Genomic DNA, 17082 nt, shown 5'->3' on the forward strand with positions numbered 1-17082 from the left:
GATTTTACAACGATGTGATGACTTGCAAGTCCAAAATTGTCCCAGAAAATCAAAAAAAAAAAAAAAAGAAAACTGAAAAAAATTTAGCACAGTGTTTGCATCCTGCGACAAAACCACCACTGTTGCTAATATCAACGCGTTGTTGGACCCTCGACATGTCTGTAAATGGGCAGCAATGAGGCGGACAAGGCGACTAGTCAGAGGGTGGACTTAACACCTGGCTGGGATTTTCTTGTGGCATCACACTTTGTGGAGAAAATGACCTATTGACCTCTGACTTGCAGTAAAGTGCCGTGCAGGTTATTAAGCCTGCAGCTGCCTCGTACACAACAAAGTGTCTCTATCTGTCTGTCTGTCTATCCGTCTGTCTATCTTCAACCAAATCCATTTGTTATGGGCATCGCTGTGATTGGCTTGATGGTCAATTTCAGCCTGAACGTCCCAATCTTGTGATCAAGCAAAACCTCATTGCTGCAAGAGTAGCCTTGGGTTAAGAGCAGTGTAATTTCTTACTTTTTTTTTTTTTTTTTTTTTCTGCCTGAAGGGAATCGATGGAAATGCAACGACGACTATTTGTTTATTTTTTTTCAGAGGAAATGTTACTTCCGTATGTAGCGTTGAACCTGGGCAAAAGATAACGGTTCACACCGACAGCGGGAATTAGAGGGCACAGAGTGTGGGAGGAGAAATGGAAAAAAAAGAAGGAGGGGAAGCCCTTATTATGTAGTGTGAACCCATCCAGGCTGCAGCATATCCAACGTCTGTCTCCATAAGCCCCGAGCACTTTGTATGCGCTTGTCTTCAAACCCTGAGATGCAATTTGTCCTTGCGCGCGCACACACAAACACGTACGCTGACACACGCACACATGCACACATACACAAACTGGCAAATGCGCCTCCCTCAAACAGACTATGGTTGCTTGTCTGACAAATTGAGCACATTTGTTCACTTTGGAAAATTTTCATTGAGCAACTGCGTCTCCTCTGTGTCGCCTGTTTGTTTCCCATTCAGAGGTTCCCTCCCCTCTGCCTTCCTCGCTGTGAGTAGATAGTTTAGAGCAGGAAGTGCCTGGCATCCTTTGACTTGGCACCGGGAGACAGTGACTTGGCTGCCGCCGGTAGACCAACATCATTCACAGCCCCAGTGCCTGCTTCCATGTGATTCATGCGCTTTCGGGGAGACATTGGTATCGGAAGGCAAAGTGTTTTTGTTGATTATTCCATCTGCTTTTGATTACATCCTGGCTCGCCTCAGAGAGCGGCGCAGACTATTTAGCCATCACTCATAGATGGGTTAATTGGGCCCAGGCTTGAGGTTAATGCCGAGGTCCAAAACAGTAGGGATGTGAAGACGTGAAAAAAAAAAAAGAATTTGGATTGTCACTCCAGTGATTATTCTACATAAATGTTTGTGTTGTGTGCGGGCGGGCGGCGGGGAAGTTGATCTCAAAATTCTGTCATGATATTTCAAGATAATTGTTGACCACAGTAAAGAAAAAAATGCTGAACAAAATCTTTGGCGGTAATTACAGCAGAATTTAGTCGCGCAAACAAAGTGAATAGGATTATTTTCCTGCTAGCTTACATTACTGATGACTTGAATAAAAATGAGACATGGACTGCACTGATATAGCGCTTTCCAGTACCGTCACGCTACCCCAAAGCGCAATGGCCTCTCATTTACCCATTCACTCACACACTCATCCACCAATGGGTGGCTGCTGCCATGCAAGGTGCTGCCAGCCCCATTGGGAGCAATTTAGGGTCCAGTGTCTTGCCCAAGGACACTACAAACGTGGACAGTTGGAGCCGGGATTTGAACCGCCAGCCCTTCGATCATCAATTCGCGGGCCGCTCTACCAACTGAGCCACAGCTGCTTAAAAATTTACATTTTTAATAATGTCTACCTGTATAAACCCTGTGTGCAATGTGCTTTGAATTTGGTCACAAATGAGAAATGTTCAGCTCACTAGTTCTGAAGGGCGAAACGGCTGCAGACCAGCAGTGTGAAAAAGTTGCAAGTCATCAGATGCTTAATCCATCCAGCGACCCTGTGGTCCTTCCAGTGTCTGCTGCTTGCCCGACTGTGACGTCGGACCTTAGGTGCACTGCATGCGCACACAGCCTGTGTCCTTTGACCCCACCGCCCCTCAACCCCCTGCCTCCACCCTCCCCCCTGATGCCGCATGGCGCGAATAGCGCCAGCCCCTGCGGAAGCGCTCCGATGGCTGCCGTGCTGAAGTGCTAAGCCTGCCGGGGCCTGTTTGTGCTGGGTAAGCTTGTATTTCCTTGAGCGCGCACCACCTGTCAGCAGGCAGCGCCACCACCAGTGCGGGGATGTGTGTTTTGTGCCCTGTGTTTGCATGCTCTTGCGTGGGCCTTGCAGAACCTCAACATGTGCCACATGTCAGAGCCGTAATGAGTTGGGTTTTTTTGTTGTTTTTTTTCTACTGTTAAACAGTAAAAGATCAGCTCACGCTCACTTCTGGGCTTCCCGATGGTGCTAAAAGCCTTCCCCCTACTTTTTGGTTGCTTTAAATGGTGAACATACCGTACATGCGCCTGATCCCATTACATTATCCAACACGCGCATCAAAGGGTTAAGTGCCGTCTGCCTCCAAAGTCATTACGGCCTCTCCCGGCCGCAGTAAACCAGCGCTGTGCTGACAGCAGCCGCTCTCTGATCACTTATTAAAACTTCCATCATGCGCCGTTGCGTGGACAAGCGCGGGCTGTAAGATAACACCGGCCAGCGGACCACAGATAAAGGCCGCCTCCCGCCTCTGATCTGGCTCCTACGGTCGGAAACAGAGAGGGGGAGCGGAGCCGAGTGCGGCGGGACGACAGAGGAGCCGTGCCTTTAGGACTTTGAAGCCACACTAGGATGCAAAACAGATCTGCCTCGATGCCGCAGATGTATTTATATCTTAAAGCACCGGCAGCCTGGAAGACCTTATCGCATCTTTAAAAACTTGATATATTCAAAGCTGGAGATTTCCCAGACAAACGCCTGGTGGCAGCACAAGAAATACTTTATCCCATTTGACGGGAGCCAAACAGTAGATCGACTGTGTGAAATTTCCATCAACAATTCTAAAACCGCCCATCACACCCCGATCCCCCTTGGAAATGAAATTAATCTGTAACATTCAGGCTGCATTCAGACTGCAGGCAAATCTGATTCAAATCAGATTCCTTCTGGAATCTGATTTTTAGGGCTGACTGTCCACACTGTTTTTAGCAAGTGTCCAAATGGAATCTGGCTCTGTTCAGACTGGGCTACATTATTGACCGATCTGACAGGTTGCTGTAGCAACGACGTCTGAACGAAGGTGTCGTCCCGCGGGTGTAGTGTGTGACGTCATATAATTGCGACAGCGGCACTTGTTGCGATACATGACCTGGAGCTTGGCTTGAATGGAGCTATCCCCCTACACACTGATGATACAATTAGGTTCCTCCTCTGTCCAGCGACTGCTGTTTTCTACTTCTTCTGTCTGCTCCATTACGTTTCAGCTCCGCACCTCGAATGGGGCTCTCTGGTCTGGCACATTGGCTCTTGCGTATGTCACGGTCAAAACCGATCAGTGTTTGGAACTGTTCAGACTGAGACGCATCTGTCCAAATGTGATTTGAAACTACCTCTCAAATGCGGTTTCAATCCGTCTTGCAAAAATCGGATTTCATGTCATTTGTGACTGTTCAGACGACAAAAGAGCCATCTGATTTCAATCTGGAGGGGCTAAAAATCTGATTTTGGCTGGCAGTCAGAACGCGGCCTCAGTCCTGTGTAAAAATCCAGTGGAAGTCCGCTGCAGGTCTTCTCCAGCCGGACCGCCGTCATTTTAACACAAACACACTCTCAGGAGAGCCGTCTCAATCTAGACTCCGACGGGGCCGTGAACCCTCCCTTCCCTTCCTCCGCTCACCCTCCAGGTGAATTCTCTGTGTGGCCTCGCAGGCAGAATGGGCTCCATTTATGTTTCATTTTCTCTCTTGTCTGCATCGTTCTGTCTCGCCTTTTCCCCTCCAATTCCTCCTCAGCAGCAGCTGCACGGCCGGGGCCCCCGACTCTGACTTATCAACCTCCTCCTTGGGGTTCACTGGCTCTCTCGCCCACTGCCAGGTACAGCGGGGCTTCAATTCAGGAGGAGATGAAATTGGGTCGGCGTGCTGTAGCGGCCGGTCGGCTCCTGCCAAGGTTGTCTCGGTGTCGTGCCAGCTGATCTTGTGTCAGAGCTCCAGCACGTCGCGCTCTGACAGACTTCCTTCTCAGTGTCCGTGTCCTCACCTATTCATTTCAGCTCCTTCCCTTCATCCACACGTACAGTTTATTTATTTTTTGATGCCTCTTCCTTTTGCTTCTTTATTGGGCCTCCTCTGTCTCCTGCATCACAAGGTACGCTCGTCAGCTTTTGAGATGCTGCGAAAATTAGCACACCGAGCCCCAGTGGATTTGTTTGAAGAAAATAAGAGACGTCTCCCCCCCCCAAAATAAAAAAAATTCTGATCAAAGTTGGGCTTAGTTGCCCAGGGGGGCCTCGACTCATGTTGATGAGTTGTCCGAGTGCCAGTCACGGAGCTTACGACTGCTGAGTATCTAAGCAGATTGTGTATTTTTAAAGTGGCAGATCTGCTGAAGTCGGGGAGGAGAGCTGAGCGGAGCTGAGCGATCCGGCGCAGGACATGAATGTATTTAAGGACTCCGGAAATCGGCGCTGGGGTCCTGGCAGCTGGGCGGAATTCTTTTCTATCCCGCTCTGACTGGCACTTTTATACGCGGCACACAGGCCTGAGTCTGTGAGTTTATGCCCCCTCTCCCCAACTCTCAGTGTGACTCTTCAGTGCGCTCACTCACTCACTCACTCCCCAGTTGTGCCGTTACACTCTCGCACTCTCTGCCATGGCTTCCCCTATCAGTGCTGAGGAGGTGGAAGCACAGATGGGCCACAAATGACAGAGAAGAAAGTCTTGTGTGAGCGAAGGTGACGGCGCATGTGTGAAGAGCTCATGGAAACTGATTGAATTAGAAAACAATCTAGTTTTAATTGATGGCCGGATAAACACCCACTGTTAATTCTGTTACACCCGAATAGAAACACTTTTTATGCAAAGTCCACTTTGAAATTGCAATTTCAACCGATGAGTGTCTCACTCACTGCGATCGATCGATGCTGCGGTGGCACCTTCTGATTCAGACAAACCTTTTTGAGTTTACTGTTACACGCCAGCGGGAGTGTGTTGCTTCCAGCGTGTCCCCGTACCTTCCATTCTCCCGCTGTCTCCTGATGACAGAGAAGTCCAATTTGTATTCATTTTCAAGATGCTTCACCACCACAACCTGTCAGCTCTGACAGCTAGCTCGCCTGCAACCCTCGCCAAGAGACTGCGCTGGATCTTTTGGCAAGATCCGTGGTGATACCGTCGCCATTTCAATTCAAATTGGGACTGGGTCTTGGGATTGGGTCTGCTGGACACTCCAGAAGACGTTTTGTTTTTCCACGTCGGAGCCTCTCACCACGGGTGCGCTCTCTTTGAGTGGAATCCTCCCTCTCTTTGAAACCCTGGAGCATTCGGAGCCTTCGTCAACATCACGGTCAACAGTAATGCAGATATTTCAATTTGGAGTTAACTATCCCTGATATCACTGATGTCATTTTCCTGCCTGGCTCATTAAATCGTCGCCCAGGTCATTCAGACCCTCTCTTGCGGGTCAGTATAACTAGCAGCGCGCACACGTCTGTCATAGCAGCGCAGTGTTAAAACGGGATTGATGGCGACTGCGGGAGGCATGTGGCACAGCAGCGCACCAGTCATGGGCTGCTCTCCATGGCGTCCTGTTGTACTGACACCACGCCAGCTATGCACATCGGCAGGGAAAAAGAACATGCAAAGTGTAAAAAAAATCACTGGAGAGTCATGGCATTGCGAGGCCCCGGGGCAGCCGCCGAGGCAGTCTCTCTTTCTTCCCTCTCACTGCGAGCCGAGCGGAGCATTAACGGGGGGTTGTTGGGGAGGCGTTATTATACTCTGTGGGAAAATGGCTCCATTGATGATGTCATGCATGAGGCATAAGTGGGAGACTCGTGCAGAATGTTCCACAAAGGCTGGAATCCCAAGAGTTATTGTGACTGCATTTTATGAAAAAAAAACAAAACCTGTTTCATTGCAAAGATGCCGCCCGCCACCAGTTTTGTCACAGATCATCTGGATGTGATTGCCGCTTGTCTGCATCGCCGCCAAACTGCTTCCCACACGCAGTTGCTTCATCAAAAGCTGAACTTGGCGAGTTTGGCTTTTTGCGGTTTTCGAAGAACGTCTCTGACAGTTGCCCTGGCTCGCGCCGCTCCCGGAAGCCACACTGGCATTGAGGGAGGCCGAGCTTTATGGTGACAATGAGAGGCGTGCTCGCGCAACCATGGTGGGCTGTCAGAGAGAGAGAGAGAGAGAGAGCTGTGTGGTGGCGCTGTGCAGTCTGAGCTCCCGCGCTCCCCATAATGGAGCAGCTGTTTGGAGCGCCATGCGCCAGGGCGCTGGAGCGCAGAGTAAATAGAGGAGAAGAGCAGTGTAAATAGAGATGGGAGGACGGGAGCCGCTTCCCTGCTACTCTGGAAGGGGGGGGTAAACACACCGGAGAAGAAGATGAAGAGGCCGTCGACACAGGAATGCACAAACAGCTCTGAAGACCGAGGTGCGGACAGAAAGGGATTGTGTAGTGAGGCGCATTGTGGCTCACACAACATCGGACCCCTGACCCCTGTTATTTATTGTAGTGGAACTTAAGGGTCAAACATGGTAGTGGTCTTTTCTGTTCTCTGTAGCCCAGGTTTACTATGCAGAGTATATTTTGTCAGTTGACCGTTTTATTTTGTGACGTATTTATTATTTTGTGTGTTGCGGGCAAACAGTACTGTTCCACGAAATACCTTGTCCCCATTGCTTTAATGTGAAAATTCCATCCAGTTCTGACACATAGTAATTGCGGCAACTTGGAGCAATGTCCTCTCCCACCTGCCTACGTGCCCTCAAGTTGAAATCCCAGCAATTTATCCACCGCACATGGCGAATAAACCATCAACTGGGCCTCCATGTAATGATTAAAAAACCTGGAGCAGCAAGGTTGAAAAGCTGTATTATTGATAGCTGAAATAGTTTAGGATAATGAAATGGTTTAAGACAATATTATCATTGGGGGGAAAAGACCCATGGGTGTGGAGGGGCTCAAGTTTCAAAGTCTTTTCAATTTTCTCTCATCATTTTCTCGCTAATGTCACCATAGCAACAACAGCTGAACTAACAAGCTGAACAAAAAAACTGCATAGTCAGCAGATATTTGGATTTAAAAGTATGTGACAACATCTCGGTACAAAAAAAAAAAAAAAAAAGACAAAGGCTGCTATGATAATGAGTCATGAGTGCGATCTGTTGCCAGCGCCACGTAGACGAGCGCGCCTAGGCTAGGCATCCGAGTTTTGCGAGCAACATATGTAGCGAGGCGCAACAGTAATCCCAGCTAATACTTTGAAAAGCTCTTTTTAGCATAGCTGATACAGAATCTTTACAAGCCACTAATGATGAGCAACAGAGAAATGGATTAGCGGTGGCACGGCTGGATACGGGCCATGGCGAGCGGCTTACCGCACAGCCAGCAAGTCGACTCCAGTTTTGAGTTGCTTGGGCTGCTGCGGCAAGGGAGCGCAGGTGCTTGCAGGCAGCGGGCAGGTTCAGGTTCAGCTGTACGCTAGCAGAAGCGTAGCGGCTATAGCTGCTGCTCCACGTTTGTCACAAGTTTTACACAACTTCATAATGCAGTCCATTGGAGTTTATCTCCAATGTTGAGATCTGAGCTGTCAAGCGAATAAACTGAAACAATGTGAAAGTCTTGACATATAATGGGAGTACTTTTATTTTCAAATGACTGCCGTCCCTTTTTATTTTGAGGCTCCTGAAGTTAGAAACTGCACACTGCACATTAGAGATGGGTGATACGATAATCAATATTTTTGGGGTCAATATTGTGATATTGATATCAATACACTTTTTGGTTTGTAATGTTTTCAACAAATAAAAAGTTAAAAAGGCTGTTAATATATTTATTACAAATATGAAATGCAGTTAAAGAAAATGTTTAAAATGCCATAAAATTTAAATAATAAATCATAAATGCGTATAAAGTGCTGTTGTGCTGTGCTGTTGGTTGCGTGGTCTTCAAGTGTGCAAAGAGGTTGCTGGTGTTGCTCCTGTGCGACACTCTCTTGTCGCATAAATCACACCGTGCACTGTTTTTATCAACTGGCGAAAAAAGTAGGGCCAAACAACACTCTGACTCGAAATATTCGACTCGATATATCAATAAAAATATTGGTATGCACATTTGATGTTATTCATCTGCGAACCAACACCATACCAAAAAAGATGTTAAAATTCTGAAGTTGCAAGCACTTTTACCTTTTTGTTTTTTTTTTTTACCACATTCACACGTTTTCGCTCATTAGTGTTCTCCGCACAAATCCACTTCAAAGGCGGCCCATGTATCCCATGCTGAGGCTGCACTTCTGCTTCACCGAGGAGACGAGTCGCTTGAAAGCATTTGGAGGCATTTGTGCACAAAGTGAGGCTGAAGATATTCAACAGCTGCTGTAACCTATTTATGAATACACCCTAAAAAAAATGATCAGCCCTTGAATTCGCCTAAAAAAAGACTTTTGGCCGGTGTCCTAGTTGCCTTCTTTGCACAGGTGTCCTCTCTGAACAGCTTGTAACGGCTGAAGCACCTCACCTCATCTCTCACTCCCCACACACACAACCACGCACAGGAGTCTTTTAGAGTCGGAGCCCGGCCCCTGCTCGACCTCCCTGACAGTCAGGGGCCAGACAGGGTCAAGCAGAGGGCGAGACATTTATGAGGTGTAGATATTTGTGCAGAAAAGCATTCCCTCTGTTGACACTGAGCAGCACTGTCTGGATCCTGAGTGAGCTCAGCCACACTGGCAATGAAAAAAAAAAAGAAAAAAAAAATCAGCAAGGCCAGCACACCAGTCAGTTGAGTTTAACGTTGACGTAATACAACGTAGGTCACTGATGTAAAAGTGTGAAAACCAATATATATACATACTGTATATGTATATTTATATATATACACACACACACACACACACACACACACACACACACATAATGACCTGCACCTTCAGTGTTTATGTCTCATCAGCAAAATTTGCAGTACATAATTAGGTCCTTTTATAAGGTGAAATGAAGAAAAAAAATGGCTCAGCAGGGAGGAGTAATGAAGCAAAACCCTTTCAAAACATAATAATGACCTAATAGCTGGTGTGTCGGTGAGGAGAGTCCCTCAGCCGTGCTGCTGATGCAGGAAGGACCACTGCTCGGACACAGGGCAGTGGCCACAGTCAACACTAAAGGTTGTGGTAGTAAACAGAGCTGTTTGTGTTCACTGGGCCGCCGTTGGAAGTGACTGATGTGCCCATTAGCCCCTGTCTGGGCATTAGGGGGAGGGGCGGTGGTGGCGGGTACACAGACTCTGTGCAGGACAAAAAGACCCCCTGGCTTTGCAGAAATGGTCACTGACCCATATTGTGTCTCCTTCAGGCGCCGCCACCGGATATATCCCCGATTCTGGTTATAGGAGCCGGGCTTCGTCAGGCTGATGAGCTTGTATGCACGTCGTCGGATGCTTTAGGTCAGGAGTGGTGGTGATGAAACTGGAGGATGATACCAGCAGCTCCACACACTGCATTCAGAGCCCTTCATGTTATCGCCAGCATTTGTGTGTGCTTGTTGTGTGCTTTGTGGAGCAGATGTCTGTTGTTTAGAAATACTGTATTTAATAGATTTAAGAGAAAAAAAAGAATCAAATACAATATCCTTAATTTTGATCATTTAATGAGAAAATGTAGATTTGTCTTTTCCCCCCACACTTTAAAAGAAGAATTTTGATCCTCTACTGCAGGTTTATTGTAAAAACCGGCAGAACAAACACAAATTACACATGCAGATCTTCAAAACAACACAGCGACTACTGACAGACAAAAATGGTAATTATTTTAGCGAGCCTTTGAGACTAACTTGTGGTTTTTCTACCCCCACGTAAAGACCAAAGAACCGATTTGGGGTTGTTTTTTTCCCCCTCTCTCATGAATCAGAAATTCACATCTATCTTTGAATCAGTCGGCATTATATTTACAGAGCTTGGCAAAACCCCAGTCAGCTTTAGCTGATGCTGTGACAGATCTGTCTTTATTTACTAAGAAAGTTGAAGCTCACATACACTTAGTTAAGCCAGAGACACTTATATCAAGGGAATTATTTTTTAACAAATAAGGAATTTGGCAGGAATGGGGTCTTGTGCTCGTTGGTACTTTACAAAGGCATCCAAGTGGCCATACAATTCTGTAGGGGTGACATCAGAAACTAGTTACAAGAGAAACCAAGCCCATTTCACACATAGGAATGAGATAGGTGACATGCAGAGTGTGGAACTAGGCTAATGCTGCCTCTCGTTAAAATAAATTAGAACAGGTGCAGGCTGGGGGCGGCTTCTGAGAAAATAAAGTGTGATATTTTGGATAAACAGTGAAACTGGCAAGGCAGCAATTATAATCTCACATTAAAAGTGTTTTTTTTTTTTCTTCCGATGAATGCTTATTGTATATCATTGCTAGCCCTTAAGGGTGTCTTTATGGGTAAATATAATTTAATTGTAAAAAGTTGGTACCAAATTTTTGAGTTGATAAAAGGAAATAAAATTAGAGGAACACAGGCAGGAAAAGAGAACTGATTCACAGGACACATCGGATGAGAAGATTCCAGTGTTGCTTTATTTTCTTTTCACTAGGTGGCCTCTACAAGACCAGTTTTATTTAAGAAATGCAAATGCGACATCACACCAAGAGGAAAAAAACAAAAAAAAAATGTCACATTCCCATAAAGCGCTCTTGGCATGAACAAACAGCAACAATGACAATAAATAATAATAATAATGATGATGTTGGCGAACAAAATAAAAACGAACATAGAATACTCAGAGTTGCCTATCAAACAAGAAAGTAGACAAAAATGTTCTTGGCACAATTTAAATAAACTTAGGTTGTTTTATTTATTTTTTTTCCGGATTGAGTAAACCTATTCTATGTCCATTGCTTTGTGAATCTGATTGTCCTTCACAGTTAGCGTTGAGTATGTGCATGTCCTGTACAAATAGATACAGATGACTGATGATACTAAAATGGACAGCAAATTGTCAGTATTCTTTATCTTAATTTGTCAGTACCTTGACCTTCATAATCATGTTCCTAGACGGCTTTTTGCCGCACCTTCACCCCAAAACAAAACTGCGGGTTCTCTTGCTAGGAATCATTGTCATAATGCAAAGCCAGTATATAGTTATATGCACATAGTGGAGGACAAGTATTCTATAAGCTAGCAGTCATTTTCTGATTTGAATTCAATACAGGTGCTTGACATTTTTAAATTTAAATAAAGGAAATAAGATATTAAAGACACTTTGGTATTTGGTGGGTCACAATGTGCAACACTATGCACTATGCATTCATGACACAAATGCACATATGGCACATTTTAATCAGGAGACCCAGTCTTGTTCCTTACTGACTTGTGTGGACATGATTACAGTGATGCGAGGATGCTTATCACACACAAACTTGTCTGCCATACTTGTATACTCGTATCAATATTCTCTAATCATTTTTTGACCCGTGATTGCAGTCCAGTGGGATCTGCCATCTGTTAATGACCAACCAAAAAAAAAAGTACATAAATAAAAAGAAAGTGTGTGTTTAACATAGGACAACAAAAATGTAATGTAACAGAACACTTTTACAAAAAGCCACTTGACCTCTTTTTAAACAGGATGACCCACCCTCTCTGAGAAAGCAGGCCTCGTCCTGTTACAGACTTTAATCTTCTGTGTTTGTGCTGTCTTTCTGTGTGTCTCAGCAGGGCATACGCAGTGCAACACTAACATCTCCAATCTTGACTTTAAGAAGAACAAAAGAAAAAACCAAACAAACCAACATGCAAACGACGCAATGTATTTTACATCCATATAAAAATAAATCAATTGCAAACATGGAAAGATACATCTCATATATACAATAAACTCCTATATAAAATAGCTTTTATATACATTTATGTACAACAAACAGCAATACAATAATTCAACTGTACAATATACACCTGAACAGTTAAGACAGGCAAGAGGTACTGGAGTGTATGGCTTGATTAGGAAATGTCTAAGATATTTACATCAACTTTACATCCTTTACATATTTTTAACTTCCCTGGAATGAGAGGCCAGGAGAAACACCCTCGCTTTTTCCCCTCTATTCCCTTTGCTAAGGCTACCTGGAAAGAATTGGTCCACGGAGACTGTTCAGAGTCACTGTACTTTGCACAGTCAAATGCACCCTCAGCTTTCGTTTGGCGATTTACAAGTCATGAACCCAGTTGGGGTTTCTTTCAACCACATGAATTCCTTAACAACAGAGACACCCATGGATTTGCCTGGAAAGACCCAATCGTACTTCCTTTCTTCTTCTTCTTTTAAGGATCAACCATTTATGCTTATATCCCTCATTTCCATGATGGACGCAAACAGACTCCAGTGTGCCACCTAAGACAACCCCGCTTTTGCTGTACACTTGGAGCACATGGGTTGTTCAGTCAAACCCAGGAAACATCTGTTGTCTTCCAAGGCTAGGGTTCCTGAAGTTTGGTCACCAACTTTTTAATTCTCTCTCCAAAGGGCTCCTTTCAGTTGGGCCATCATGAAGGCTCAGCCGAGGATGGACACCCCCTCAGATGTGAGCAGCTGACCAGTGGTAGGATCATATGTTCCAGCCAGGTAGTAGAGGTCTGGGTGGGTACTGTTTGGCTTCTGATTGCGAGTCAAACATTCATACTCCTCCCTGCTTACCACCTGGCACTTGTGAGAGATTGTCTGGACGTCATTCTCATCCTCGTGACATGACTGGTACAGGCCGTGCTGAAATCACAAGTGTAAGGCTTAGTTGCAGCATTGCATTAGCCAACCATCAAAGAGCAATGTCAATGTGAGAGCAATCACAAAATGATAAGCTTCATCGTGGCTCACCTTGCCATCTCGATGCCTCTTGCCCATTTTTGTTTCTTCAGGGTGGTAGAACCATTTGACCTTTACCACCATGCTGGAGGTCCAGGACTCCCAGAAGTTCTCAATTCGTCCTACATATGGAAGGTTTGGGCGGCCGGCGGAAAGGAACACGGCGCAATCTCCAACTCTCACTGTATCTCTGCCTCGCACAATAGCCTTGTAAAAAAGTTTTCTGGCCTTGCCCTTTAGACCTCGGCGCTGTGAAAACCAGAAACTTTTGAAATTATCTACAATACATATTAATAATTATATGTATTGAGCTTGTGAAGATGTGTCTCAAACATCTGTAAATGTGTAAATATATTTTTTCTCACCTGTGTCGGGTTTCCTGACCACCTCCACATTTGTCTGCCAGGAATGAAGGAAGTTGTCTTAAGCCTCGGAATAAATGTTTCATCTGGAAGCATTCTAGGTCTTTTTACAAAATCCTTAGATGGTTTTGGGTGGGTGCTGGTATATTCCTTCCTCTTCAAGGACTTGCTGTTTAAGACCTCATCAGGCTGGCCTCCTTTAGTGTTGGAAATGGCCAAAGCTTTAGCCACAAATGACTGCTGGTGCGATCGTGAAGACGTTGATGGTTCAGAGGTTTGTAGTAGACCCCGATGGGAAGACAAACAACTCCGAAGCATCAGTGTGGAGTTTTCCTCATCCTCTGAGCTGTAGGAAGAATCATTGTCAGAGGAGCAGACACTAGAGCTGGAAAGAGATCCAGAAGAGGAGGAACTTGACGATCCAGAGGAGGAGGAAGAGACAGAGAAACGAGATAGAAAGCGTCCAGCTGTTCGTAGTCCTCCAGAGGCTGCAGCTACTGAAGCCCTTCTCTTTTCGTCCTCATCTTCGTCCAGGTCAGAGTAGGAGTTTTGACATTCTCTGTGGTAGCTGAAGCCCAAGTCACCATATTCACCCAGGCGCAAGGAATGAGAGGGCTTTCTTTGAGGCTTGGATCCTTTCACAAAAAGTTCTACCCTGGACGCGCCCCCTTTTTTGTTGTCTTTAACAAGTAGGACTGGGTGAGAATAAGCATCTGTCCTTGGCATACTACTCACACCAGATGATCCACCTCGTAACAACAGAGCCTTGCTGTTCTTGGTTTTGGGGGAGGTCACACCTTCATGATCTAACTTGATGAGGAATTCTTGTCCAGACTTCCTAGCCTTTGGCATAACAGGCTCATCTTGGCTACGCCTCTGGCCATACAGTCCACTTTTGGTGCCCATAGACAAACTGGGACTTGGCCCTGTAGGCTGAGTGCAGAAGGAGGAGTAACCATTTGCAATGCTGCTGAAGGAGTCAACCTCGAAGGAACTGCTGCTGAAAAGGCCTTTGGCTTGAGTGGATGCCAGTGGTTGACTTTGAGACAAGGGGTCATCCTCTTTTCCCCTAAAGGCCTTCTTGGGTGCCCCATTAAGCTGGAATAGGTTGTCAGATGACCTTTTCTTTGTGTTGACTAAAGAAGGCCAAGCCAGGAAAGATGGATTCATGTTGGCTTTCTCAGCCTGATGCTGCAGCTTTTGTTTTTTCCCAGAACCTTTTGGTCTCCCTAAAATTATAGGGAAATAATAGTTTAAAACATGCTGCAAGTGATCATATATTACTTTGTATTATTAGGGTAAGGTCTTTAGCCTTATTATTTCAGTTTCCAGTCCTCAGGTGTTGAGTTTTACCTGGTCTTCTCTTTGGAACAGTCAGGGTTTGGCTGTTGCTTCCAGCACTGAGTCGGTCAGAAAGCCTGTCGCTGACTGGGGCCTGCTCCAGGCCAGAACCTCTCTTGTCTGCTGTCCCACTGGTTGTCAGTGGGGCTGGAGATGAGCCCCCACCTAATTCACAAATGATAGAAAATTATTAGAATTTATTTGCAGCAGGACAATGCAGGGTTAATTAGAAAGGGGTGTTCCAAATTACACTGCGAGGCAACTTACATTGAATCTGGTATCCTGGAGGCAGAAGGCGAATGTTGGGAAGAGAAATCTTCCCTCTGTCTCCATCATCAAACTCTACCATCACTCCTACTTGCTTCCCTTCTTCTGATGAACCACCTGAAAGTCAAACAGGCACATTCCTCTCTCATACAACTGCTAAATGGTTTTAAGCAATTTGTGCACATAATAAAATACATAGGTACATATAACACAGAATACAGTTCTCAAACCTCTGCGGACGTAGCCTGGGTATAGGCAGCGCGAACGTTCACTCCAGTAGGCGCACACCCTGGTCCCCTCAGTGAGCATCACATCAGATTCTGGACGTACATCCAGGACCTGAAGGCCAGACCAAAATATAATTAAGATTCATTACAGGCTACACCCACAGTGACACGGCTGCGAGCACACACACAACACACACAAATGGTGAAAGAGGCAAGAGGCATTGTGCACAGGCAGCCACTGTGGCACGTTTTCAAGCGGCACTTATCTCATGCCAATGTGCCAGTCAGGGTTGAAAAGAGCGGAAGCCATGATGCAGTAAATCCTGACTTGCTGAGTAATACTAAAGAGGCTCTGAATAGAGGGTTTGTGATTGCAGGTTGCCAGATCCTCCTCCCAACAATGCAGGCAGCCCCAGCATCCGCCACTCACTGGGGGCTCTTTCAGGTTGCTTTCATTTACTGTTGCCATGGCGAGGGACCCTTTGACTGATGAGGGGTGTGTGTGTGTGCGCGCGTGCGCACATGCGCGAGGGCTCATGGTAGAGGAAATTAAGCATGGCGAAAATCAGGGTATTGGTGTCAACATCAAGTAAATAGCTTTTACACTTTGGAAGTTTAAATCAAGAAAGATGCTGTTTTGGTGTCACGGCAACCTGTTGCACTTTCATGTGTGTTTACTTAAGAGTAAACAGTTGTCTTGGCTGCTTTTGGCTTTTCCAAGTCCAGCATTTATACTCTACCTGTCAACAATTTTTAGGGTCACCATCTCTGGTTGTTCAAAATCTTCAGACACATTCTGCGCTTTGTTAGATTTTTTTTTTTCCAAAGCTCTGGAAGATATGGCTTTGGCCATTTCTGCTTTCGGTGACCCAACTGTTGTATGTTCATATAGATCAGTATCTTTTCTATTGGAAAAAACAAAACAAAACAAAAACATGGACCAAAGTTCACATGCTATTGAAAATACATAGACTGCATTCTGAAAAGTCACACACACCAGACAGCGTGTGGTACCAAAATAAAAATAAATACCAGCGAAGAATGTGCTGTGGTTTCTACGCTGTATAATTATGTCTCATTACGTGGACGACATGGATCAACTGTAATTGAATGAAGTGTGAATTACAAATGTGTTCACTTGATTTATAACCCCCAAGTGCAGTTTTGTGATGAAGCGGCTTGTTCTACTGGCTAAAAGCAACTCAAGACTTTTGCACAACTCCGGCTTGCTTCTCTCCACACACTGTTGTCAGCATGGACACTGAGACAACTCCAGTTTGAAGTAGGAGGAGTGCAAAGTCCACATTTCCTCCCATTTTTAACGCAAACATGGCAATGCATCCAGGTGTTTGTGGGATTATCCCGCCTACACACACAGATGGGTTTAACGGACATTCAGAGAGACTCGGAGACTTAAATCTGAAGATCCTGCCCACCATATGTTTATATTTATTTAAGAGGTTTAGACATCTCGCAGTGGGGGCTGGAAGAGAGACAAGAAGAGGCTGGCAAAGCGGTAGAGAGCCTGGTAGGCACAGCAAAGGGCGCACATAGATGTTTTACAAACAGTGCTGACTGACCGGAGGACCATGTGACCAAATGTTGGGTTTCTTGTAGCACAGAATGTATTTATTTATTTATTTTGTGGCACAGGGTGAACTTACGGCCTCCTGTAGCAGTTGCTCCAACGAGTAAATTCTTGGGCGGTTTCCCCTTTCACCGTCGATAACAATGCTGAAGCTAGAGAACAGAGAAAACAGAG

The 17082-nt window shown here is 45.5% G+C and overlaps 1 protein-coding gene and 1 long non-coding RNA gene across 6 annotated transcripts in view; one reads left to right on the forward strand and one right to left on the reverse strand.

Moving 5' to 3' along the window:
* LOC142887010 (uncharacterized) overlaps positions 1-17082 on the forward strand; it is a 51961-nt gene that overhangs the window by 16955 nt on the left and 17924 nt on the right. The window lies entirely within an intron of this gene.
* bahcc1a (BAH domain and coiled-coil containing 1a) overlaps positions 10820-17082 on the reverse strand; it is a 61623-nt gene continuing 55360 nt past the window's right edge. For all 5 annotated transcript variants that reach the window (XM_076024323.1, XM_076024322.1, XM_076024321.1 and 2 more), the window contains 7 exons: positions 16985-17060; positions 15324-15432; positions 15094-15210; positions 14839-14991; positions 13489-14714; positions 13136-13372; positions 10820-13027 (listed from right to left, as the gene is read on the reverse strand). In XM_076024323.1, the coding sequence (XP_075880438.1) occupies positions 12818-13027; positions 13136-13372; positions 13489-14714; positions 14839-14991; positions 15094-15210; positions 15324-15432; positions 16985-17060 (2128 nt within the window). In that variant the 3' untranslated portion in view covers positions 10820-12817. The remainder of the gene's footprint in view (positions 13028-13135; positions 13373-13488; positions 14715-14838; positions 14992-15093; positions 15211-15323; positions 15433-16984; positions 17061-17082) is intronic.

The sequence above is a fragment of the Nelusetta ayraudi genome, unplaced genomic scaffold (genome assembly GCF_046127955.1).
Source record: "Nelusetta ayraudi isolate G7.1 ecotype Tasmania unplaced genomic scaffold, CSIRO-AGI_Nayr_v1 ptg000016l, whole genome shotgun sequence".
Lineage (NCBI taxonomy): Eukaryota > Metazoa > Chordata > Actinopteri > Tetraodontiformes > Monacanthidae > Nelusetta > Nelusetta ayraudi.